The sequence below is a fragment of the Hyperoodon ampullatus genome, assembly GCF_949752795.1.
Source record: "Hyperoodon ampullatus genome assembly, chromosome: 10".
Classification (NCBI taxonomy): Eukaryota; Metazoa; Chordata; class Mammalia; order Artiodactyla; family Ziphiidae; genus Hyperoodon; species Hyperoodon ampullatus.
In genome coordinates, this window is record NC_136923.1 from 68,176,577 (window position 1) to 68,202,060 (window position 25,484).

The window sequence follows — 25,484 nt, forward strand, 5'->3', positions numbered from 1 at the left end:
CTATAGGGTCAGGGTTCCTGAGGGAGGGTTCTTTTGGAGGATCAGGACTGCAAGGCAGGAGGTGGAAAATCAAGTGAAATATCCCATGCTGAATCTGAGCTGCTTAACTTTGCTGTCCTTTTCAAGGCTTTCTCTGAGGTGAGGCATTTGGCTACTTTATTCTGTCTTCCTCTATAAGGTTCAGAAATGAACCAGGGGGTCTGAATAGGAGGCTGTAATCTGGGCTGCCCACTGACCCTGTCTTTCACTTCCCTCTGCCTCTACTCAAGGTTGAACAAGATCTGTAGTGGTCTCTCCTTTCAGAGGAAAAACCAGTTCATGCAGCGGCTTCACAACTACTGGCTGTTGAAGCGGCAGGCACGGAACGGTGTCCCCCTCATACGGCGCCTGCACTCCCACCTGCAGTCCCAAAGGAATGCTGAGCAGGTAGGTGAAGTAGTTATTTGAGGGCAGTGGAGGGAGGTGGAGAGTGACGAAGGAGAGATGGTTGGGGCAACCCTCCCTGAGCCCTCTGCGGGGCCTTTGCCTATAGCCATCACCTCTCTAGGTGGTCCATCCCAGGAGTGACCTCCAGGACTGTGGAGCTCTTCAGACCAGACAGCAGCCCTTCTAGATGAGAGAGGCTTGGCTTGGAGCAAATTCTAGGGGAGAGTGTAAAGCAAGCCCAGCTTTCCCTCTACTTGGGGAAAACCCTTCAGATATGGCAGAAAGGAAGAAGTGGGCTGAGTGAGAGTCAGGTGACCATGTTGTATAAGTTAGGAAAAGGCATACTTTCCTTAAGACACTATACTGCCATCTGCCTAAATGTTCCATAAAAAATACACTAACCATCTAGGTTGTAGCGCACAGCCTGCCCAGTTGGGGTGATCTTTTAGACATTAGCAGCTGGAGTTGCTGCATGTTTAGTGTTTTCCGAGATGGTGGAGGCCTCCTGAGAGACTTTTAGAAAACATATTTAGTTCTCTCTGCCTCTTCACTTGTTCCATTACTTCTGCCTTTAAATATTCCCACACCATTACTCCAGAGACGAGGCAAGCCTTCCCATGACTCTGGTGCCCTCTGTTCTGTCTGATTTTACTTTTGCCTTTTGTAACTGAAGTCCTGAAGGGAAAGTGTATATCCAATCTCTCCTTGAAATGGTCTGCTTGCTGTCCTGTAGCTTCTTCTAGAACATCAGTGACCCCTTCAGCCAAGCAAGTCTTTCCTCAGATTCTCACTTTATAGACTGTTGGACTGCATTTGACACCACGATCACTTTGTCTTACAGCTTCTCTGTGACACCATTTCCCACCCCTTCTATCCCACTGACTGTACCCTGTGCTGATCCTAATTCTTACCCCTTAATGGTAACACTCCCAGGGGCTCTGTTGCCTCCTTGTTGGCTTGGAGAGTTTGTCCACTCTCGTAGTTGTCAATAACTGTGTAGCAGTAGCTCCAGGTTTCTTGTCTTGTCCCCTCCCTTTTTTCTGCCCTCGGTCCCTCTGGGGCAGAGGAACTATAGATGTCCGTGTAGATGTTGTTTCCTGAACTCAGATATTGGAAACTGAATTCATTATCTTCCTTCATCTCCGTAAATGTATTTCGCCATTACTGTTATGGAACCTTCTTCCTCCTGACCTCAGATGTTGCCCACCTTGGAGTTACTTTTGGCTCTTTCCTCCATAAGGAGCTGCAGTTAATCATCCCCTGATCTGTTTTGGGGGATTTATCAGTATATGGCCCTTTATCTCCATTCCACAGCTACCATGCTCACCCATGCCCCCTTAATTTCAGCAGTAGCTTTCTAGGTGGTCTCCAGCCTCTAATTCTTTTTTTGCTTTACAGCTGGTACTGTCTTACACACTTAACCATTTTCCATCCTGTCATTTCCTTTTCCGGAATATATTCCCCCTCTCCAGGCAGGCCACGTCCAGGCTTTTTTGCCTGGCATTTGAAGCTTCTTGCCAGCTGGATCCTGGGTCTTCCTTGGCTTTTGTGGTTCTCCAGTTTCTCTGCTCTGGCCAGCCCGTTTTTCTCAACAAGCAAAGAATCACTAATGCTGCCTTCATACTTCTGCTTTGTGGTCCCTTCGGTTCCAAAAGAGGCTTTTCTTACTGCTTTCTTCATCCACATGCATCATTACATGTGAAACCCTAGTAAGATTGCTCGCCCCAGGAATCCCTGACCTAACCCCAATCCACTGAGATCTTCTCTATTTTATGTCCTGTTAGCATTTTATATTCAGTTTATCCAATCAATTTTTGTTGTCTTTATGCTGCTGTGCCCTTGTGTATCAAACCCTGGGCCTCTTTCTTCCCTCAACTACACTGTAACCTCTTTTAGGGCAGGAATCACGTTTTTGGTGGTGGTGGTGGTGGTTTAAAGTATGTTCAAGTCAGTAAGCACAAGCTCATAGTAAAAACTTCGCTTTGTTTTCTAGCCAAGTCGAAGCTCTAGGGTGAAATTCTTTCCACCCTGAGGTGTCTATTAGTTTCCTTCTGAAATTCTTTCCAGCCCTGAGGATGCACAGCTGCTCTCTGGTGTCCCTGGGGGTAAGGAGAAGCAGTCCCAGCTCTCACACCAGCAATGGTTATTGTGCTATAGTGAAGAAACATTGTTATAAGGCTGGGGAAGCACTGGAGGAAGGGTTGTAGAGGTGGTGGAAGGGCTCTCCGGGACCATGGGTCCAGGAAGGGGATGGGGCTCTTACCTGCTGAGGCCCCAGGAGGCTTGAGCAGAGAGCAGACTCTGGGCAGGAAGGAGGCCCACAGCTCCTCTATGTTTTCCCTTCCCTCCTGCAGCGGGAGCAGGACGAGAAGACAAACGCAGTGAAGGAAGAGCTGAAATACTGGCAGAAACTCCGGCACGACTTGGAGCGGGCACGGCTGCTGATTGAGCTGATTCGGAAAAGAGAAAAGCTCAAGCGGGAGCAGGTGAGTAGGAGCCTCCAGGGCTCTTGTTCAAGATCTTTTTCTCCTACTGTCAGTGTGGCTTCAGGAGACCCAGGAGACCCTGCCTGGTGTCAGCTTTCTTACCTTCCTGCCCAGCACTATGGGCTCCAAGGCCTGCCTACTCTGCGTTGGGTGTGGTGCTGCTGATGGCTTCGAACTTAGGGAGTTTAGCTCCTGGTGGCCTCAGGCATAAGCTTAATATCCTATGCCTGGGCCCATCCCTGGAGTTTCTCATTCAGGATATCTTGGGGTGGCGGGGGGAGCCTGGCCTTATGTTTTGGAGAGCTTCTCAAGCCATTCTTACGAGTATCACCTTTGACCTGGGAGCTTCTGGGGTTTCTCACTTGGCCTTTAAACCCTTATAGTCTTGAATCATTTAAATTTTCCAACCTCTCTTCAAGGAGATTCTAAGCCTCTGAGCATGGGGAATGTTGAGGTAGGTAGTGTAGCCTAGGAATTAGGAATATGAGCTGTGGCATCAGGCAGCTTGCGTGTTTTTGTTTTTTTTTTAACATCTTTATTGGAGTATAATTGCTTTACAGTGGTGTGTTAGTTTCTGCTATATAACAAAGTGAATCAGCTATACGTATACATATATCCCCATGTCCCCTCCCTCTTGCTTCTCCCTCCCACCCTCCTTATCCCACCCCTCCAGGTGGTCACAAAGCACCGAGCTGATCTCCCTGTGCTGTGCGGCTGCTTCCCACTAGCTATCTGTTTTACATTTGGTAGTGTATAGAAGTACATGCCGCTCTCTCACTTCATCCCAGCTTACCCTTCCCCCTCCCCTGTCCTCAAGTCCATTCTCTATGTCTGCGTCTTTATTCAGACAGCCTGCGTTTATATCCTGGCTCTGCCACTTACTACTTGTATGACATTAAGTTGCTTTATCTCCTTATACCTCGAGTTTCCTTGACTATAAAATGGGGGTAATAATAGAACCCGTCTCATAAGATTGTGAGGATTAGATGACTTAGTGTATATAAAGAGCTTAGAACAGTGCCTGGCACATAATAAGACTATAGAAGTGTCAGCTGCTATCATCATCATCATTATTGATACTCTTTGCCTCCCTGAAGTGTCTACGGCAGCACTCTGCACATGACAGTGAGCAAAAACTATTAATTGAATGCCAAAACTGTTCTCTCTGGTCCAGGAATAGCAGCTGTTACTCTCATGCTTCAGAGGCCTGGGTTAAAGATGTTCTTTCTCTCTTTCTCCGAACTTTGCTACACTGTTCAGCCCCAGCACAAGCCCTTCTCTCACGGTCCCGTAGCCCGAGTTTCCACCGCTGAGACTGGGCAGCTCTTGCCATACTTAGCACAGGTGGGCATGGAGGACATCTCAGGACCTTGTCTATGGATTCAAACTGTCTGTGCCGTCCCAGGCCTGGTCCCACAGCTGAGCTTCTCTTCCCATTTCTGGTCCAGAGAAATGTAAGGGAAAAGGAAGCAGGCAGGGGATGCAGGCAGGCCTGTTTTGATGTAGCCAAGAGGCAGGAACTTCTAGTCTAATACACGGCTTCCCAACCTTTTTACATTAGGGCACACATGGAAAATAACATTTGTATAGCACATTGCTGCAAATATGTCAGGCTGCTTGCCGCCCAAGGGGGTGAGCCTTGAGGCCCTGGTCACGCTAGGCCGACCTAGGTGGTCCAAGGGCCAATTAGTTGGGAATTCTGGCCCAAGGGACATTTTATATCATCAATGTGCCTCTTGGACTAAGTCAGACCTAGGTATAAGTCCCGTCTCTGTTCTTTTCTAGCCAGGTGACCTTGGGTTAGTAACTCCTCATCATACTCTTTTCAAACCTCAGATTCCATATTTGTAAAATGGAGATAACAACAGTTTCTCCTTCGAGGTTATTGTGATGATTAACTGAGGTAATACAAGTAGAAAGGCAGTGTGGCATAGTAGTCAAAAGCACACACTGTGAATCCCAATCTGTCCCTTATTAGCTGTGTGACCTTGGGCCAGTCACTTACTTAGTCCTTCCGTGCCTCAGTTTCCTCTTGGTAAAATACCTCATTTGTACCTATTTTGAACATTACTTGGCACTTTGTAAGGACTGTAAAGGTATTAACTGTTATTACTGTAAGTTTTGATATAGCGCTGAATGCATAGGAAATGCTCACAAAGTGGTAGCTGTTGGTATCATCATTTCTAGGCTAAAAGTTCAGTGATAACTCCTCAAATAGTGGTCAGCTTACTATCTTGTGAAAATTTGTTGTACACAACTGGCGAAAGTCAAGTTATCAAGCAAAAGTTTGGTGCCTCTTTGAGGGGTGTCCTGATTTCTCCCCACCTCCCCCACAGGTCAAGGTCCAGCAGGCCGCCATGGAGCTGGAGCTTATGCCGTTCAACGTTCTGCTGAGGACAACACTGGACTTGCTGCAGGAGAAGGATCCCGCACACATCTTTGCTGAGCCCGTCAACCTGAGTGAGGCAAGTTCCCCCCCTACTTCCTGAGCAGTGAGCCCCGCCTGAAATGGAAATAGGGTCTGAGTAGGCTAGGAAGGGGTTGGGCCACAGGGTATACAAAACCTGGGGGTGTCTGGCAAGGCTAGTAGACTTGCCCACGGTGAGGGCTCAGCAGGCCAAGGTGGGCCAGGGCCCTGGGGCTGTGAGTGAGCCTGGCATGGCCAAGCCAGAAAATGGGGTGGCAAGAGTGCCGCTGAAGGGTGCGCCTGTTTGGCTAGTAAATGGTTGTTGTAATTGTACAGGTTTTATATGTTTAGGTTCCAGATTACCTGGAATTCATATCCAAGCCAATGGATTTTTCTACTATGAGGCGGAAGCTGGAGTCCCACCTGTACCGCACCTTGGAGGAGTTTGAGGAGGACTTTAACCTTATAGTTACCAACTGCATGAAGTATAATGCTAAAGACACAATTTTCCACCGAGCAGCTGTCCGCCTGCGGGACCTGGGAGGGGCCATCCTGCGGCACGCCCGGCGGCAGGCAGAGAACATCGGCTATGACCCCGAGAGGGGCACCCACCTGCCCGAGTCACCCAAATTGGAGGACTTTTACCGCTTCTCCTGGGAAGACGGTGAGAAGCCTGGACGGGCAGGGAGGAGAGGGGCCAGGAGGAGGCACAGGGATAGAGCCCAGAGAGCCAGGGATCAGGATGGGCCTTGGGGCTATAGGGTGGACTCCAGGAGCAAAGCTGGGGACAGGCACAGGCTGGGGTACCTGTGCTTGTGGCTGGAATAGTTCCGAGGGTTAAAGTCAATTCCCTGAGCACTTCTTGAATAGTAGGATAAGGGGAATCAGGTACTAGCTGTCTGTCTGAAAAGCTAAAGATTCACCAAGGGTCTTTCTTTCCTGGACTCCCTCTGTGTGGCGTTGGAGCATGGGCAGCAGGAGTGCAGTACTGGTGTATGTCTGGCTCATTCAGAAGAGTGCAGGTAGAGCATCAGAAAAATGGAATTGCCTCTGTAATTCCCTACTCTGCCTGCCCCTGCTCTCTGCTTCTCAATGGCAGCAGCCAAACAGTCACTCAGGCTGGGGGATTGCCAAGCTGCCTTGTGCCTGCTCCACGGAGCCCATAATCGTGACTGTGAACTGCTTCCTGCAGGTGTTTCCCAGATTCTGACCTTGTCCCTGTGGCTGCCCTCCTGGGAGTGGTGTTGCCAGGGCCAAGGCCCCACAGTGATGCTGCTGGAAGCCACTGGCCCAGGCACTCCAGGAGAATATTTTGCATCCGAAGGAATTGGCCCCTGCCCTTCCCTTTGCCCTGGGCTGGTCAGGTCCTTCAGCCCCTTCTTCTGTCCTCCCTTCTCCCTGGCAGTGGACAACATCCTCATCCCAGAGAACCGGGCCCACTTGTCCCCAGAGGTGCAGCTGAAGGAGCTGCTCGAAAAACTGGACCTGGTGAGTGCCATGCGTTCCAGTGGGGCCCGGACCCGCCGTGTCCGCCTGCTACGCCGGGAGATCAATGCCCTTCGGCAGAAGCTGGCTCAGCCGCCACCGCCGCAGCTGGCATCGCTAAACAAGACTGTGTCCAATGGGGAGCTGCCAGCAGGGCCCCGGGGGGATGTGGCTGTGCTGGAGCAGGCCCCGCAGGAGGAGCCAGAAGACGATGGGGACAGAGGTGAGAGACAGTCACGGGCAGGCCAGGGGCTGCGGGCCAGGGTAAGGGAGGGTTAAGCTGAAATCCCGTAGTGGGAACATCCTTCCCCGACTCTAGGTGTGACCCTTGTGGGCAAGCAAAAGCCCTGGGAGGGGTCACACTTTCATGCATACCCAGGGATGATACTCAAAATATTTAACAATACATAGAGACCAAAATTCATCCGTCAGAGTAGATGTTGGCTGTTATATTGGAGGGGGCTCCTGAGGGCCTCTGATTCAGATATTTAGTTGTTGGATTGTGAGTGGGTTCAGGGAGTTTCAGACGCCAGGGCCCAGTAGCTGTTTACTAACTTGTAAAGAAGTATTTCAATATTTTGCACCTGGTATGGCCATATTGCACATACCAGTTAAATATTAGTTCAACTTATACCATCATGTAGAGAGGCTCTTAGAGCAGGTTAGGTTGTGGTGTGGGGGAATAGAAAAGAAAGAAAGACCCTAAGGATGGTCTGGGCTCATGGCTTTGACCCCAGCTGGCCAAGTCTACAGGCCCATTCCAAGCAGAAAAGCCCAGAACTGCAAAAGACAGCTGGGGGAAGTGATTCTCAGAGATCCAGGTGCCTTACCTGAGTTGCTTTCCATCCTCTCCGCTTCTTTGGGGACAGAATTGTCTCCCTCTTACCAGCCCTTGGATCTGAGCCTGTAGCTCAGGAGGGCCTGTCATCCACACAATCAAGAAGATTGGGAATTATCTCCAGAGGAAAAGGGGCCAAATTGCAGGGAATGGCCCATTTTATTTTAGGTTGGGGGAGAGCGGGGATGTGGCTGAGAGGTCAGATTTAGCATTAGAGGGCTTCGTGTCCATTGTGACCCTTGCCAGCTTCCCATGTGGCAGTCAGCATGCCACTCATATCCATCCCCACTCCTGGGCTAAGGCAGTGCAGAGTCATGCCCAGTGGACCAGCTGCAGCAGCTTCTAGAGGTTTCAAAAAATTTCTAGGCTTCATCTCCCAGAAATTCAGATTAGGGAAATCTGAGCTCTGTTTTGAAAGTCTCATTTTTTAAGGTGGAGGTTGAATAGACATGTTAGGGAACCACTGATTTAACTTCCTTGCTCTCGTTTTTTCATATCTGTAAGCTGCTTCTTTCTGCTTGTCCTTCTTGCTTCACTTGTGATATGAAACAAGATACATTGACAGATGGGAAAACACCTGGGTCTAAAGAGAGTTGTAGACCCCTAATCTGTGAGGCTGAGACTTACCTAATTATTGATTAAGCAGGGGGCTTTGGGCTTTCTTGGGTGTAGGGCAGTGGTTTATAACCCTGACTTCATCACACTCACCTGGTAAGCTTTTAAAAAAAAATCCATCGTTAGCTATTTGGTTTCATTTTGTCTGGGGTGGGACCTCAGCATTGGAATTTTTAAGAAACTACCTAAGTAACTCTAATACATAGCCAGGGTTTAGAACTACTAGTGTAGGAACAACTTAGTCCTACCTTCTCTTCACCTTAGACCTGAGACGCGTCTCAAACCTTCTAATAGCCTATGCTCTTGGTTCTTAGTTATCAGTGTCATTATCTGGCTTGTAGGGGCAGACTTTTTCTAAAATGTTCAAGCAGGTTCTCTTTTTCTCTAACAGATGACTCCAAAATGCCTCCCCCACCAACCCTGGAGCCTACTGGGCCTGCGCCTTCCTTGTCTGAGCAAGAATCCCCTCCAGATCCCCCCACTCTGAAACCCATCAATGATAGCAAACCTCCAAGCCGATTCCCAAAGCCAAGAAAAGTGGAAGAAGATGAGCTTTTGGAAAAATCACCTCTGCAGCTAGGGAGCGAGCCCTTGCAACGCCTGCTCAGTGACAATGGCATCAATAGAGTGTCCCTCATGACCCCCGATACATCCCCCGCTGGCGCCCCACTCAGTGGCGTGGGCCGTCGCACATCAGTCCTCTTCAAGAAGGCCAAGAATGGGGTTAAGCTACAGAGGAGCCCTGACAGGGCCCTGGAGAACGGCGAGGACCATGGCACAGTGGGCTCTCCTGCGTCTCCCACCGGCATCGAGGATGAACAGCACTCCCGGAAGCGGCCAAGGAGCAGGAGCTGTAGTGAGAGCGAAGGGGAGAGGTCCCCCCAGCAGGAGGAGGAGACAGGTGACCTCGCCTGTGACTTCTCTTGCTGCTTCTCATCTGCTTTCCTGCTTTGCCTTGCCAGCCAGCACCTTCCCCAGTCAGCTGCCTCCCTAATGGCCCCTGTGGATGCCAGTAGTAGCACTGAGGGCTCTGTAGCTCACAGTTGGGCCTGGTACACGAGTAGTGGCCTGGGGAAATGGGCTTTGAGCAAGTGTTTTGAGAGGGCCAGCTTGTGTCTGGGGCTCTCTTTGACCCTGAGCAGCGTATAAAGCTATATATGATAAAAATGGTTCCTACCTTCATTTTAGTTCATTTATTCATCAGATATTTATATCAGGCATTATTGTAGGCACTAAAGTATAGGGGGGGAAATCAGTAAATAAAACAGACAAGTCACTTCTCTTGTAGGGGAGGTAGACTAAAAGCAAATAAGTAAATTGTATCTCATATTAGAAGCTGTGGAGAAAAGTCCAGCAGGGAAGTGGGGAGAGGGGATGCTGAGGTGATATTAGAGAGGGTGGCCAGGGGAGGCCTTCTGAGTAAAGATCTGAAGGAGCTGAAGGTGTGAGCTCTTTGGGTATCTGGGGAAAAGACGTTCCAAAAAGATGGACTAGCAAGTGCACAGGCCATGGGGGTGGAAACATGCTTGCATATCTGAGGAACAGTGAGGGAACCTGTGTGGCCACAGCAGAGTGAGCCAAGGGATCATAGGAGATGGGGTCTCAGAGGTGGTAATAGGGGCTTGTCACTAAAGAGTCCTTACTGCATGTCCAACACAAGCTGGTCACTGGGGAGCAGTAAATCAGACTCAGGTCCAAATCTGAGAGTTTACCGTCCAGTGGGGAGACTAGGTGGCGTCCTGAGGTGCAGAGATATCCCAGTGCTGGACAGTCTGTGGTTATGTGCCAGGTGACAGCACTGCTAGAGGTGTTCAGGGAATAGGAACTGGGGGAGTTGGGAAGGCTTCATGAGTAGACAGTGCCTAAGCTGGCCCTGGGGATGAGGACAGACTAGAAAGGAACAAAGGGCTCAGGCCCAGGTGTGTAGAAACAAGGACAGAGTCCCTGTGAGGGACAGTTTGGAGAGGGGCTTCCCTCTCCAAAGCGAAGAGGGGCATCAGGAGCCAATGCTGTGGGCAAGGTGGACCTGGACATGCAGGGCCTCCATCACCAGACAGAGTTGTTTAGTCTTGGTGGGATATGGAAGGCCAGCTCACTTGGCAGGGAGGGGCCTGCTCTTGGCTTTTGCTCCTCATGTCCTGTTATGTGGTGGCTTTGGGCTGTGTGGTCAGCACATGCTTTTCTCTGCTTTTCTGTCTTCCTACCTAATACTTTGTTTCCAGCAGTACCTTCCTTTCCTGTCTGGTCCAAGCTTCCCTGTATTAGGGCAGTAGGGTGTTTATATGGAGTCAAGAGCTTGAGGCCTGGAGTTAGGCAGACTTGAATTCAAATCCCATCTTCTTACTAGCTGTGTATCCTGGGGCCTATCAATTAACCTCTGTGAGCCTATTCCTTATTTCTAATATGGGGCTAGTGACACCTTCCTTGTGGGGCTCTAAGGATTGGAAGTAGCCTATATAAAGCACTTGGTATATAGCAGTAGTTGGTAGCATTTATTATTGTCATCCTCTCAGTTATATCAGGCACAGCCAAACAGCACTGAGCACTAAAAATGAAAAATCCTGCTGTTGGGAAATAGGTCTAGACATCAGGCTCATCCAACCTGAGAGGGCCCACCGCTTGGGGGCTAGAATCTGTTTCTCCTCCACCATCCCAGCTACCTGGTACCCAGGAATATTTTTGCACAACTTTAGTGGGGTCTCTTAAAAGCAGGTGTTAATCCTTTGTAGATGAGGCACAATAGACTTTGGTGATTTAAATTGAGGTCATGATGTTAGAGGCAGAGCCAGGTTAGGGTCCAGATATGTTGGCTCAGACACCTGCTCTTACAGGTGTGACTTGCCTCACAGTTTTCTGTCTAAGGTATATGTGACTTAGAGCTCTTGAGCTCTTGGCTCAGCTGTCAGACTTGTGGGATTCTGGATGGTGGTTGGGAATTGGATAGATAGAGAGGAGAGTTGAAGCTTTCACGGCAGGTGAGAGTCTTGTCCCTGGGATGACCAGACAGTCTTCACGTGCCTCTGAAGGGCTCCCTGCTGTAAACAGACCTTCCCTCATTCATACTTAATAGCATCCTCCATAAGTAAGAAGGTATTACCTTCACTTCACGAAAGTAGAAGCCAAGGCTTAAAGAGGAAAAGGGACCCATATTTCAGAGCCCAGTCTAGAACCCAGGGAGTCTGACTCCCCATCATCCCAGGAAGGTCTGGTCTGCCTTAGATCTGCTGAAAAGTTCCCCCATCCTCAACTTTGACTAGCTCTGCTAGATATCTCAGGGTGTGGTTGACACAGTCCTTATCCGGCTCCAACCTCCCCTGACACCATCCCAAAAGAATGAAGCTAGCTATTGCCAGCTGTGTGATGGATAGAGTGTGTGAGTGTTTATCTGAAGAGGCAAGGTGGGTGGGCTTCCCAAGAGGCAGAGGAGACTCCCTGATAATTGAGGCTTGAAATTAGAAGCAGATCCAGGGACTTGTGAGCCAGCCGGAGTGAGGTAGTCTTGGTATTTCTCACTGTAGTCAAATGACAGTAACTGGAATGAGCTATGGGCTATTTTCCTTCAAATAAACCCAGAAGGATGGGAAGGTAAATGCAGTGTCTGCTCACTGCCCTAGCCAACATTTCCCCCAAACCTTTATCAGGTTCTCTCCACCACCCAAGACCCATTTCCCAAGAGGAGGGACCAGCCATCCTCTCCACCCCTCCTTGCTGAGCCCTCCCAAGGTGGCTGCCTCACACTGCAGCATGTGTCAGGGGTGGGGGGGTTTCTACACTCAGGCTCACTTTGTGTGTCCTTGGCAGGTGTGACCAACGGCTTTGGAAAACACACTGAAAGCGGGTCTGACTCAGAATGTAGTTTGGGTCTCAGTGGTGGACTGGCATTTGAAGCTTGCAGGTAAGAACACTTGTCCCAAAGCCGTGTTCGCAGCTCTGCCACCTCTCCATTTATTTTCCTTTCAGCTGCAGGTTGAACCTCCTCCTGCTTATCTGTTTTTTTCTTCCCGCACTCCTGTTATTTCCTGAAGCCTCTCATCTGTGACTCTGGTAGCTCCTAGGAAACGTTGTGACCCTTGACTGCCAGGCCTGATCTGACTAGGGGGGAGGAGTGGTGCTGATGCTTTACAGGGTTTGTAGAGCTGAATTTGGCTCCAGAGGGTGGGGACACCCTCTGTATTGCCCAGTGAAGTTAGCATTTGAGCCAATCCCCACCCACCCCCACCCCCGGCCCATTTAGATAACCCAGTGATAGACATGGTTTCGCCCTTTGCCTTTCGGGGCTTCATAGCAGTGGCCTCTTTAGAAGTGTGGTGTAGGAATAAGAAATGGGCAGATAGGAAATTTGGAATTGGCTTTTAGTCTGACAAAGGCCCCAGCTCTTCTACCACCTTTGAGCTGGGAAGGGATGGGTTTCTTTTCCCATTCTTTCACCTGAAGGGAGGATTTCCGAGGCCAGAACCTTCAACTTTCTTCCACGACTAAGAATTTATTGAATCTCTGCTCTGTATTTGTATGCTCTGCAAGACACCAGGGAGTGTGGGACTCTTGCAAATGGGAGACCTTCGGTGCCACAGAAGAAGAATGACTTGTCCTGAAGGCTGACCTCATGGTCCCTCCACATGGCTACTGGATGGATTCTGGGTTCAGAGCAGGGGAGGAGAGGTCCCAGGGCAACACCAAAATACTATGTGTCTGTGTTTGAAGTGCTTCAAAGTCAGGCTGGGTGTAGGTTCTATTGGGTTCTCACTCTACACTGGTTCTGGGCTCTTGGAGGCCCCCAGATGGCCCCTTGGGCCTGGACTGCTCCCCTGCTGTAGCAGGGCCCAGCTTTCAGTGGCTCCTTAGAGATTTTCTTCCCCACCAAGCCTCAGAAATGTCCTAGCTGTCTCCCTCCATGTTGCAGCTCTAGAGATATAGGAGGAGTGGATGGGAAAACACAGTTACCAGGCATAGAGAAGAGGCAGAGATTTCAAAATCATACAGGATGCTTCTAGCCCGGTCCCGGGTTGGAGTTCCTGACTCCCTTCAAAGATAAGGTGCCTGGAAACCCAGTTCACTGGGGTGGGGTAGGAGTGGGGTTATCAAACTGTCCCCTCTTAGTCCTTGACTAAAGGTAGAAGGTGTGTTCGGCCCCTCCCTCCACAATGGGTGCTCTTCCCAGCTGTGAGCCGCAAGGAGCAAACCAGGCCAGGCTCTGGTTAGCCTGCCCATTCAGACTACTTGCCTTTCTGCAGAATATGCCAAAGCCACCAATTTCTCTGGGGCCCTGCTCAGTGTGGGAACAATGCCCTTGGAAGGTGCTTCCTCTTTAGCTCAGTGGTTCTCAGTAGAATTTCGCGGTTTACAACAGGAGATTCAGAACTTCAACTATAGGGGGTTTTTTTTCTTTTTCTTTCTTTTCTTTTTTCCTACATTGTGGGGGTAAGTACATAAAGGAAGATCTTATTAATTAGACCAGAATCATATAATCGCAGAATAAAGAACCTTGAAAGACTTTCTGGTCACTAATCCCATCCCCTTCCCATCCTGTCCCTGGGTTTATCTTTTCTCATGGTTTTCTGAGCAGTTTGGAGCTGCACCCTCTTCTTTGGGTCACTCGTTCAATTATTAATTGAGCACTTATGGTGAGCCAGGTACTGTTCTAAGCCCTGATAAGGTGTTCTCAAGGAGCTTATCATCTAGAAGGGAGAGATAAATGTTAAGCCAGTAAGCAAAATAATTATAGATTGGGCTGTCTGCTTAGACCTGGGTAACTTAGAGAGAGGGCTGAAATGCAGGCCACGATCGAGTCACTTGTGCGTTTTTCTATGAAACAGGAACATATGGACCTCGTTTTGGTGTTGCATCCTATTTCATTGAGCTCAACCTTCTCAGAGCTCATCCTCTGATAGTATAATGTTGGTAGTTTATAATATTCAAGTGAGACATTAAAATTTACTGCCGTTTATATAATAATATTTACTGTATAACTGCTATTTATTGAATACTTGGTGTGTTCTGTACTGAGTGCTTTCTGTGTATTAATCCATTAAATCCTCACAGCAACATATGAGGAACACAAGCCTCAGAGAGGTTAACTTGCTCAGGGTCACAGAATGAATGAGTAGAAAAGTGAGGTTCTGAACCCAGGTAGTCTGGCTCCAGAGTTTCTCTCTTAACTGCTTGGTTGTGCCCTCCTCTGTTGTATTTGGAGATGTCTCCCCAGATCCATGATGTGAACTTGGAGAGGCGTTCCTAATAGAACTACCAGTACCTTACATTTTTATAAGGACTCAGATTCTTTAAGTCCAGTGACAGATTTTTGTAGGGTGCATGGGAACTGAATCCTGAATGTGAACTGGGTGTTGTTTTTTCCCCAACAGGTCCTAATTTTGACTAGCAGGAAGAAAGCTCCCAACCTACTAGTAACTGAAGGATTATGATTCATCAGCTTCTCATTGTGCCAGGTTTTCTGTATAAGACCATGATAAAGTCAGTTATGATTCAGTAATGCAGGAGTACCCTACTCTCCAACCAGTCTTAACCCTGGCCTCTTCGTATCCCATTAGGGGTTTCTTAAGCATTTTTGCTCTACTACAGGTTGTTGACTTGTCTTTTAAGCAATTTTTTTTGTTGAAATAATTATATAGCAGTAATATTTTTTAAAGTTTGAATGGGAAAAAACCATAGCCACATCATTCTTGCCCAGAGGCTTTCTAACTGTGATTGTACATTAGAATTGCATTGGGAGCAATTTAAAAATACTGATGCCTGGGTGGGTTCTATTTATACCATTATTCTTGTATTACTGTTCTCATTTTTGCCTATTACCTTCTAGTCTTTGTCTACTATATATTTTTTATCTCTTTGCAGTAGCCATATTTTTAAAAAAAACGGTCTGCTTGGTAGTTAAAAAAAAATCCATCTCTGTCTAAGAAAAACGTCACACACATAAAGTAGAAGTGAGAAGTGGATTGTTTTTCCAATTTAAAAAGTCTTTTCTAATTAAGGAAGTAAGGCATGTCCATTATAGAAAATTTGGGGAAGAGGCAGATTTTTGTACCTCAGAAATAAATTGGTTTCTAGAGAAGCAGTGTGAACCAGAGAGTTAAGAATTCTGGGCAGATGTGAGGCAGGCCCTCCTCATGGCCAGGCTGCTTAGACTCTGGAAGGATTGACAAGTGCCTGGGTGACCTTCCCTCTGGATGAAATCCAGTGTCCCTGGGCAGGGGAGCAGGCCTTTCTTTCCAAGTTCAGTCCTTCCACATGGATGAAATGTTTCCTTAAGCCTCGTGGGAACATTCTGGTCAGAAGTATATCATGGGTTAATATGAGTTTTTAGGGGAAGGTGAGAAACCATTCTCCTTGAAGGGTTTTTGCAGCTCTGCTCCTAGCAGAGATGGGAGAGCAGGAGTGGATGTGTTACTCATTGAAATTGTTCATTTCGCTCCTCTCTCCCTCCCTGCTCTATATGCAGTGGTCTGACACCCCCCAAACGCAGCCGAGGGAAGCCAGCCCTGTCTCGAGTGCCCTTCCTGGAAGGTATGAACGGAGACTCTGACTACAACGGCTCAGGTGAGGAGTGATGTACAAGGTGCATCTTGGGGGACCAGGCCTTCCAGAGAACCAGTTCTGCGGGCTGCAGCCAGACCCTGAGCTCCTCCAAACCTGGGGGCACTGGTCAGGGAAATGGCCCTTCCTCCCAGGTCATTCATACTCCTTTTTCTTTTTTTTAAATTCATCTTATTTTGAATAAGTAACACATACCATGGTGACAAAAATCAGAAACGTACAAAAGGGTGCATAATGAAAAGCCAGTTCTCCCCTCCCTAGAATAGCCACTGTTAGCGGTTTCTTTTGTGTCTTTCCAGATGTAATCCATACGTACACAAACCAAAAACTTGTGTGTATATTTAAAAGAGTGAGCAGAGAAGCCTAACCTGCACATTCCTCTAAACCAGGCCTTTTTTCAGTTAATAATATATCTTGGAGATTCTTTTGTGCTTTTTATTGGCTGCCTAATGTCCCATTACATAGGTGTGCTATCATTTACTTAGCTGGCCCTCTGCAGATGGACATTTAGATTGTTTTCGTTTAATTGTCATAGTCAGTGTTGCAGTGAGCAACCTTGTACAAAGATCATTTTGTATTCCTGGGGAGTATATCTATAGATATACTCTATTGCTGTACTGAAGGAAGTATGCATTTGTAATTTTGATAGATATTTCCAGTCTGCCCTCACAGGAGTAATATGATATCCTGTGTCACTCAATTTCACACATAACCCTGTAATTTCATGTGATCCAATGCTTCTACTCTCTACTGGAGTAGAATGTCTCCATTCTACTCCAGCAGGTCCAAACAGTAAAACACATGGATCTTATCTCCTGGGACTGAAGGAATAAAGGACAGGGCAGAGCCAAAGGAGAGGACTGGGTGGTGCTCAGGTGGAACAGGTGCAGGGCTGGCTGTTCTCTGAGCACACCTCTGTCCAGCCCTCCTATGGGGGGTGTGCACTCTGGATGCCCTGTCTTTGAAGCTTCCATCTAACACTCAGCCTTCAGGGCTTCTCTTCCCCTCTTTCCTTTTTCCAACCGCTTTATTTTCCCTTAGCATCAGTTTCTTTTTCATATGTGTGTTGATGAATGCATGCCTGCATGTTTCATTACTGTCTGACTGTCAGTGCCCAGAAGGCAGGGCTTATGTCTAGGTTAATTTGTACAGCATCTAGTGCAAAACTGGGAGCGGATTGGCACGTACTTTGTGCTTCTGGTGGTGACATTTTATTCTTATTTTTAAAACCACGTAATTATTAAAATGATGCCAAAGGAAATTTAAAAAGGAAACTGACCTTCCACTGTTCCATCACCTTAACACAATTGTCTTCATTTCTCTATGTTGCCTTCTATTTATTTCAGGCACATTTTTAACAAAATGCTAATCCAAAACACGTGCTCTTTCATATTCTGCTTTTTTCAATGTTATCTTCCAATCAATGCATTATAATTTACTTGTTTCATTGTTAGAATTTGGTTATTTCCAACTTTTAACATTATACATAATGTAGTGAACCCATATTTTTGTTCAAAAGCCTCTTATTCATTTTAAAAGTTATTTTTCTTAGAACAAATTCCCAGGGAAAGAATTCACTGGAGTAGATTGTTCATACTTTTTTTTTAATGGCTCTTGAGACTTACTGCCAAATTATATTCTGAAAGGATTAGACTGGTCTGCAATTTCCTCAGCAGTATATGATTGCACCAGTTTCCCCACAGCCTGCCTCTTCAGTATTGGATTTTGTCTTTTTGTTGTTATTGCTATGGATTTAATAGACAGAAAACAAGACCTCATTATCAGGAATACACTTTATAAAAAATTATATATGTAGACGGTAATGTTTCCTTAGGAACATAATTTCTACTCTGTGGAGTTTGGATCTTTTCCTTAGTTGAGTGTGGTCACCTCCCTGTTGCCAGCTTATAGACTGGGGAGGGGAAGGGAGGTTCCTCTGTGTGTTCAGAGACATTTGTGAAGTACCCATCCATGTGTGCTAATGCATTAGGTGCAGAACAAAGTAAGCCGAAGAGATGAGGTGCCTGCCCCAGGCAGGACACCCTGTGTAAGGTTCTGACAAAACAGGCAAGAAAAGAATCTGCAGACCTGCTTGGCTCTGCTGAGTGCTGTGCAGCCAGGTGTCCTGGATAGCCAGGTATGGCCCTGTCAGAAAAGAACTCATTTAGCAAATAGTTTTACTGGGATGTCCATCCCAGGCATCTTTTTCCATGAGGCCCACCAGTCAGGGAGGCCCAGAGAGCAGTCTGTGGCTTTGCCAAGATGGGTTATAGTCCTTCTTCCTGGTGTCCTGGTGATGAAGCAGTTATATTTTTCCAAGGAACATCAACCTAGGGTTCTAGTTCAGAGGTCAGCAAACTGTAACCTGTTGCCTGTTTTTGTAGGGCCCACGAGCTAAGAATGTTTTTTACATTTTCAAATGATTGAAAATCAAAAGAAGAATGATATTTTGTAACACATGAAAATTACACAAAATTCAGATTTCAGTGTCCAGGAATAAAGTTTTATGGGGATACGGCAGTGCTTGTTCATTTACCAATTGTCTATGGCTGCTTTCATGCTACAATAGTAGAGTTGAGTAGTTGCAGTGGAGACTGCAAAACCTAAAATACTTACTATTTGGCCTTTTAAAGAACAAGTTTGTCGTCTCCTGATCTAGTCTTAAGAACTAAGGAGAGGGTAGGGAAGAGGAAGGGTGGAGGGGATGTTGCTGACTCATTCCTGGGCTGCCCCAGTCAAATGGAGGCCCCGGGCAGGCCTCCTGGGCACCATTCCATGCCCCCTTGGGCACTGTCTCCTCCCCTCCCCCACCCCCAGGCAGAAGCCTCCTGATGCCCTTTGAAGACCGTGGAGACCTGGAGCCCCTGGAGCTGGTGTGGGCCAAGTGCCGAGGTTATCCCTCCTACCCCGCCTTGGTGAGTCTGCCTGATCCTCCTCCCTCCCCTGGGTGGTCTGGCCCCTGCCTTGCCTTGGGGGCTTATCTGATTGGATCAAGCCAGGAGAGTGTGATTGGGAGTCAGGGTGCCTTTAGCTGCAGAAGGGGAGGGAGGTTTTATCCCAGCCTGGGTGGGTCACACCAGCTAGACTCCCTGCTTAAGGCACTTAAAATAGGTTAAAGTATGCAGACAGAAGCTAGGGCTCTTAGCGATTTAATAGCATGTATTTATTTGCTAAATAAAAAATTTATCTATTATTATGCATAAAACTAATATGTGCTCATTGTAGAAAATTGTAAAAGCTGTTAATAATGCTTAGGTGTTTTACTAAATGTCTGTCATGCTAAGTTCTTGAAATGCTGAAGAAGGTATGGTTATTCTCATTTTTTAGGGGAAAAAACTGAAGATCTATTTGCTACCATGGTCATCTAGCTATTAAGCGGCAGGGTTGGAATTTGAGCCCAGGGCACAAAGTGTGTGATGTCAAAGCCTGTGTTCTGAGCCACTGAGTTCAAAATCACCCACAGTCCCATCTATTCAGAGATTACCTCTTGATGTGTATCCTCAGCCCTTTTTTTTCTGTTTAACGCATAAATGTGCATAAATATGAGACCATACTCTGTTTAACCTCCCCTTCACTTAACAACACACCATGAGCATGCATGTCTTACGCCATTAAACATTCTTCATCAGCAACACTTTCATTACTGCATCATCTTCAGTCGTATGCGTGTACCTTATTTTAACCGTTCCCTAGTTGGTCATTTAGATCATTTTGAATTTTTCACTATGATAAACAGCCAGCAGTAAGCATCACTGTAGCTTAACATTTGTGCGCATCCATGGTTATTTCTTCACAGTGAAGAAGTCTTAGGAATGCCTTCTTGGGGCATCTATGTAAAATTCTGATGCAAATTGCCAAGTTGCCCCTTAGAACATGAGTTCCGGTTTATACTCCCACCAACAGTAGCTAAAATTTCCATTTTTTCCATAGTAGCAGTAGCTAAAAATTCTAATTTTTACCACCCTGATTGTTATGTCTTAGGGCTCTTTCTATATTAGGGAGGTAATATCCATCTGGCCCTGAAAATACTGATTCTAACCTTTGGGGCATGTCACAATCATCTGGGGGAATTTTTTAAACAATGTAGATACTGGGGCGCCATCTCAGAACAACTGTATTAGACTCTCTAAAGCCAGACCAAGGCGTGAATATTTTTGTTTCTTTTTTTATGAATTTTTTTAACACTCCCCAGCTGATCTATAGTGGGTGTTGAGAACCGCCCTGCCAGCCTATGCGTGCACACAGAGCTCTGAGCCTCTCCCAGCGCATTTGTGTCTATGGCTCTTTTCATAGACAGCAGCCTCTTAAGGTGAAGAGTGCAGGAACTCTGATCCTTTTTGGACAGCTGAGGAAACTGTAGCTCCAAGAGGTTATACGCCTTGCTGGAGTCATATTGGAACCCATGCTACCTGCCTCACCCCCTGCTTAGCAGTGGCAGGTGGGAGATCCACATTGTGATCCAGCACTGAGGAGGTTGGACCTGGGGCTGCCTTCACAGGCTCCATGCCCAGCTGTCAGTGAGACCTCCAGCTTAGTTGTTGAAGAATTGATTAAGACTGTGCAGGTTTAGTTTTGTTTTTTTTTTAATCTCACAATACAAAGAAAGCCAGTCTAAAACTAGTCTCTTTTTTTTTTCTCTTTTTTTTGTTTAAATTTATTTATTTATTTTTTGGCTGTGTTGGGTCTTCGTTGCTGTGCACGGGCTTTCTCTAGTTTTGGTGAGCGGGGGCTACTCTTCGTTGGGGTGTGCGAGCTTCTCATTGTCGTGGCTTCTCTTGTTGCAGAGCATGGGCTCTAGCCGTGTGGGCTTCAGTAGTTGTGGCATGGGGGCTCAGTAGTTGTGGCTTGCGGGCTTAGTAGTTGTGGCTCGTGGGCTCTAGAGCACAAGCTCAGTAGTTGTGGCGCACGGGCTTAGTTGCTCCACAGCATGTGGGATCTTCCCGAACCAGGGATCGAACCCGTGTCCCCCTGCATTGGCAGGCAGATTCTTAACCACTCTGCCACCAAGGAAGCCCCTCTTTTTTTCCTTTTTAATTACCTTCTTAATCATACATTTTCTTTTGTGATAAAGAAATTCAGCCACCACCTGAAAAAACCCACCACCTGAATACAACCTGTGTTTTTATTTTGGTTTATGCTCTCCCAGTCGTTTTCCTCTGCATACTTAAATATGTACTTGTGCATATAGTGACTATACGGTTTTTAAATTTCTGAGGCTCTTGTTCTTTAAAAAACTGTTTTTTGTTTTTCTGTAAAAATTATATATCTACATTACAGAAGCTTTGGAAAAAGAGAAAATCAACACAAATCGCAACATTATGACATCATCTATAAGCATTTTGTATTGTTGCTTCTATTTATCGTTTATATATTATAGCTGTAACAATATTGTGTGTACACATTTGTTATGTAATGTGTTAAATGTTATCGCAGACTTTATTTCCATGTTGTTTTACATCTGCATGACATTTGAGTGAATGGACCATTATTTATTATTTGGGGATACATTTGCCTCTGTCTTCTTTAAAAAGGGAGGCGAGCTCCCCTTAAGAGGCAGGCTTGCCCATCTTGCTTCTGCCCTTGGGGGGACACTTTTCACAGTCTGCCCACTTTTCAAGCCAGGCACTATCCCCACTGTGGATAATCGAGGAAGTTCAGGAGGGCTTGTCTGGTGGTTCTCATTAGGACCCTTAGCTTCAGTCCCAGGAGGGACAGACAGGCTGGGAGTTAGACTTTTTACCAAATCACACAGCTGGGGGCAGGGTAGTGGTGGTTCTTCCTTAGAGTAAACTCTTAACTAGAGGACCTGCTTTTAGCTGCTTATCTTGAGAAGGATGCAGGGAAGCTGGCAGACACCCAGAAGTAAATAGAGCAATGTATTATTATAAGAGGCTCCCTGGGGCAGGGTATAGGAATTAAGATTGCTCCATCTCTGGAGAAAGCTGCCTCCTCCGTAAGTTTCAAAGTCTCCCTGGCCTTGGTGCACAGAGATTATCAGCCAGCTGCTCTGGAAGCAGGGGCTGTGTAGGAGGCAGTGGGCAGCAGAGGCCCAAGCCTTGTCCAGGCGCCTGGTTTTAGTCCCAGCCAGCTACATCCTTCTGTGCTTGGCGTTCTCCTCTGTCAGCTAATACTTGTCAGCAGACTTCTCAGCATCAGCAAGAGGATGAAATAAGATGATGTGTGAATAATTAGGAGCTTTGGTAACTTTGTCAGTGCTCCACAGAGCTGGAGAATTATTGTTGTGTTGATGCCACCAGGCATTTTGCTGAGCTCTTGCCCTTGTGGAGCCTGCAGCCTCAAGGACTCATTCTTCCAGTGGCCCTTGTTTCCGACCACATCATTCTCCCCTCTTCAGCAACCCTCCACACTCAGTCTTTTGCCTTCTCTCTGATTTTACCGTGGAGGTGCTAAAATTGTATCTGGTCTATGCACCAGGAAGGATTATTGTCAGACAGGAAGGTGGTGGGTAACCAGGAGATCTGTTTAGGTAGAACCAAAGGGATGGGCCCTCTGGCCGATTCAGGACCTTCTTCACAGCCATGGTGTCTAGGAAGCCCCTGAGATTTTGAAATGAATTGCACAGGTTCTAAAGGGAAATTGACAGGGGAAAAAATGGCCTCCATTCCTCTCCCCTAAGGGACATTGGGAGGAAGGCGTTTGTCTATTTGGCCTGGATGTCAGAGATGCTCCACTCACTTCTGAAACCCCCCACCCTGGCTTCCCAGTACTTCTCTTTCAGCTCTGGGGCCTGACAGTTGATGGAGCAAGCTCCCTTGTCGGAAGGTCTGATTGGAAAGGGCCAAAGGATTAGGACAATACCTGGGGAAACAGAGTCAGAATTTCTGTTTGGGGTACTGAGGGTCATTGGAAGAGGTCAGCCCCTCCACCACTGCATTGTGGGCAGAGCCAATCCCCTGCATAGCTTTGGTGTACGGTGGTTCAGTGGTTAGTCCTACAGCAGAGTGCACTGGTCACCCCGTCCACCCGCCGCTGAATGCTGTCTCCTGCTTCCAGATCATCGATCCCAAGATGCCCCGGGAGGGCCTTCTGCACAATGGCGTCCCCATCCCCGTCCCCCCACTGGATGTGCTGAAGCTGGGAGAGCAGAAACAGGCCGAGGCTGGAGAGAAGCTCTTCCTTGTCCTCTTCTTTGACAACAAACGCACCTGGTGAGTGGGTGCTGCTGCTGGGAGGGTGCACCAGGATGCAGGCTGAGGGGCCCAACCAGGTGGCTGTTCTAATGCTGACGTGCCGGAGAGGTACACAGAGGGGCTGTGGACTCGGCCACCCTGCCTCCACCCAGGTGAAGTGAAGGGTTACCTGCCAGCAGCTGGTCTGCATTTGCCATGTTAACAGTAACCTGGTGTTACTAATAACACTGATTAATGGTGTTAATAGTAACTAAGGGGTATGGCAGATCAGATTCCTTGTGAAACACTCTGAGATGGAGATTTGTATTAGGAGTCATTGGGAGGAGCTGTGAGGGTGAGGGGGCGCAGCACTGGGCAGAGGAAACAGTTGAACTGCAGTGCGCTTGCCGCAAGCCTCATCCTGTTTGGAGCTCTGGAGCTGGGTGGCTCATTAGAGATGTCAGGGATTGGGGCTGTGCCTTTGTACCCCCATGTCAACCAGTCATTGAATGCTGGCTGCGCCTGGGGAGGGGGGTGGCATTGATGGGGGTTGATTCCTGGAGCGGGACTCACTTGAGAGCCTGTAATCTGCCAACACTCCCAGCGGCTGCAGGGAAGCATGTCTCAGTCCTGGGCGGAGAGTTCTGGGCAGTGCAGGATCCACCGCAAGGGGCTTGTCTGCTCGTGACTTACAAACACCAGCAGGAGGATTCTTTCACCTCTGCTTCTGTAGAGTGAGGAGGTAGGACTAGCTAATAGCTATCATTTATTGAGCATTTTCTCTATTTCCTTATGCAAATTGCTTTACATGCATGATTTCATTTGGTCCTCATTTAAATCTTCATTAATCCCCTCCCAATCCATTTTGCAGATGAGGAAGCTGAGGCTCAGAAAGCCAAGAATCCATAGCCAGAACTGGGATACAAACCAAGATCTGGCTCCAAAGGCTGGGCTCCTAGCCACATGTTATATTCACCCAGGGACCTTTTAAAAAACACCAGGTGCAGGCCCCACCAGAGATCATTTCATCGATTCCTGGCATCAGCTCCACTTCCTAGCTGTAGCTCCCTGACTCCGCAAGGCAGGGTGAGGCTCAGAGCCCTCCAGATGACTCAGCTAGTCTCCCTGGGGGCACACGGGCTTCCCTCTGGCAACCGTCTAAGCTGAGTGAGTGTTCTGGGCCCAGGCAAGGGCCTGGCTGCAAAATAAGTCCCTTGGTGGCTTCCTGCCTGTGGCATCCCAGTCTGCCTCCCTCTGCCCTGTCCCCTCCCCCTGGCTTTGCTGGCCCTGGGCAAGTGGGTCCAGAAGAGCCTCCTTTGGGACCCACCACGGTCCAGCCTTCTTACTGTGCTTGTATTTTAGGCAGTGGCTTCCGAGGGACAAAGTCCTGCCCCTGGGTGTGGAAGACACTGTGGACAAGCTCAAGATGCTGGAAGGCCGCAAGACCAGCATCCGCAAGTCAGTGCAGGTGGCCTACGACCGTGCGATGATCCACCTGAGCCGAGTGCGGGGACCCCACTCCTTTGTCACCTCCAGCTACCTGTAAGGGCAGGGCCTGGCCTGCATCTGCCTGCCCTGCCTCCGTCCTGTGGGGCACAGAGAAGCCTCTTCCTACCCCAGCCAGACGTACGGCTGGCAGCTTGCCCCTTCCATGGCAGGCCAGGGACTGGGCTGTATCCTCCCCAAGGACAAGGCCCCAGTTTTGACTAACTGCATGGTTCCCCTGGTGGGCCTGCTGTGTGCCAAAAACTCCCACCTGAGCTCCCTCAGGGGCTGGTCCACCGAGCTCCCTCGGGCTGGTCCACCGAAGAACCAGTTAGAAATAGAAACAGCTGTGAGGCTTGGGCCCAGCCGAGGAGATAGACCTGGCCCCAGAAAGCAAGAGGTCTTAGGCTTTCTCAAGGGTGTGCCTGGCCCCCTCCAACCCATTCCCAACTAACTACACCTCAGGGTGAGCGAGGCTTTGACACTGACCCCAGAGGTGCTGTGGATACACTAGGGTCCCGCGGGGAATCTCACGGAGCTCACCCTCTCTCTCCATCACCCGTCCTCATACCTCTTCCCTGTCCCATCTTCTGCACCTCTGCCCAGTCTCTTTCCCTTGTTCCTTTCCCGACTTCCTCTTGTGCCAAACTGACAGAAACCATCACCAAACTGATCTTTTTCTTTTTATGGCTCATTCCCTTTGAGGCCAGCTGCTAGCCTACCACTTGGGTGACCCCTTCACCAGCACACCTCCCCACCCCCTTACATGTGCTATAGACAAACAGCTGAGGCCAGCCTGTGAGAGCTTGCCCGCTTAGATTGAGGCAGGGTCCCTCCAGCCCTCTTCTGTCTTGCAGAGAGGTGGGCTCAGGCTGGACGGGCTCCTGTCAGCAGACCAGGCTGCTTGTGTCAGTGTCCATCTGTCCACGTGGATTCTGAGGGTTGTTGGGTGAAGCTGTGCCCTTTGGCTGGGTCTGCCCTTTCACTCCTCCTAGCGTCTCCTCGTGGGCTTTTCCTTTTCTGCACCTGCAGCCTCTAGCCTCTCTCTACCACTAGGGATGGCG

General features: G+C 48.2%; 1 protein-coding gene across 1 annotated transcript in view; it reads left to right on the top strand.

Moving 5' to 3' along the window:
* The window catches only part of BRPF3 (bromodomain and PHD finger containing 3), a gene marked incomplete at both ends in the record, with an annotated part of 29,252 nt that extends 4,771 nt beyond the window's left edge, over positions 1 to 24,481 (top strand). The window contains 11 exons of the mRNA XM_079713014.1: positions 270 to 426; positions 2,781 to 2,912; positions 5,249 to 5,377; positions 5,671 to 5,983; positions 6,725 to 7,027; positions 8,649 to 9,158; positions 12,059 to 12,152; positions 15,711 to 15,808; positions 18,623 to 18,720; positions 22,820 to 22,974; positions 24,298 to 24,481. Coding sequence (XP_079569140.1) covers positions 270 to 426; positions 2,781 to 2,912; positions 5,249 to 5,377; positions 5,671 to 5,983; positions 6,725 to 7,027; positions 8,649 to 9,158; positions 12,059 to 12,152; positions 15,711 to 15,808; positions 18,623 to 18,720; positions 22,820 to 22,974; positions 24,298 to 24,481 — 2,173 coding nt within the window. The remainder of the gene's footprint in view (positions 1 to 269; positions 427 to 2,780; positions 2,913 to 5,248; positions 5,378 to 5,670; positions 5,984 to 6,724; positions 7,028 to 8,648; positions 9,159 to 12,058; positions 12,153 to 15,710; positions 15,809 to 18,622; positions 18,721 to 22,819; positions 22,975 to 24,297) is intronic.
* Between the last annotated feature and the right edge of the window lie 1,003 nt (positions 24,482 to 25,484).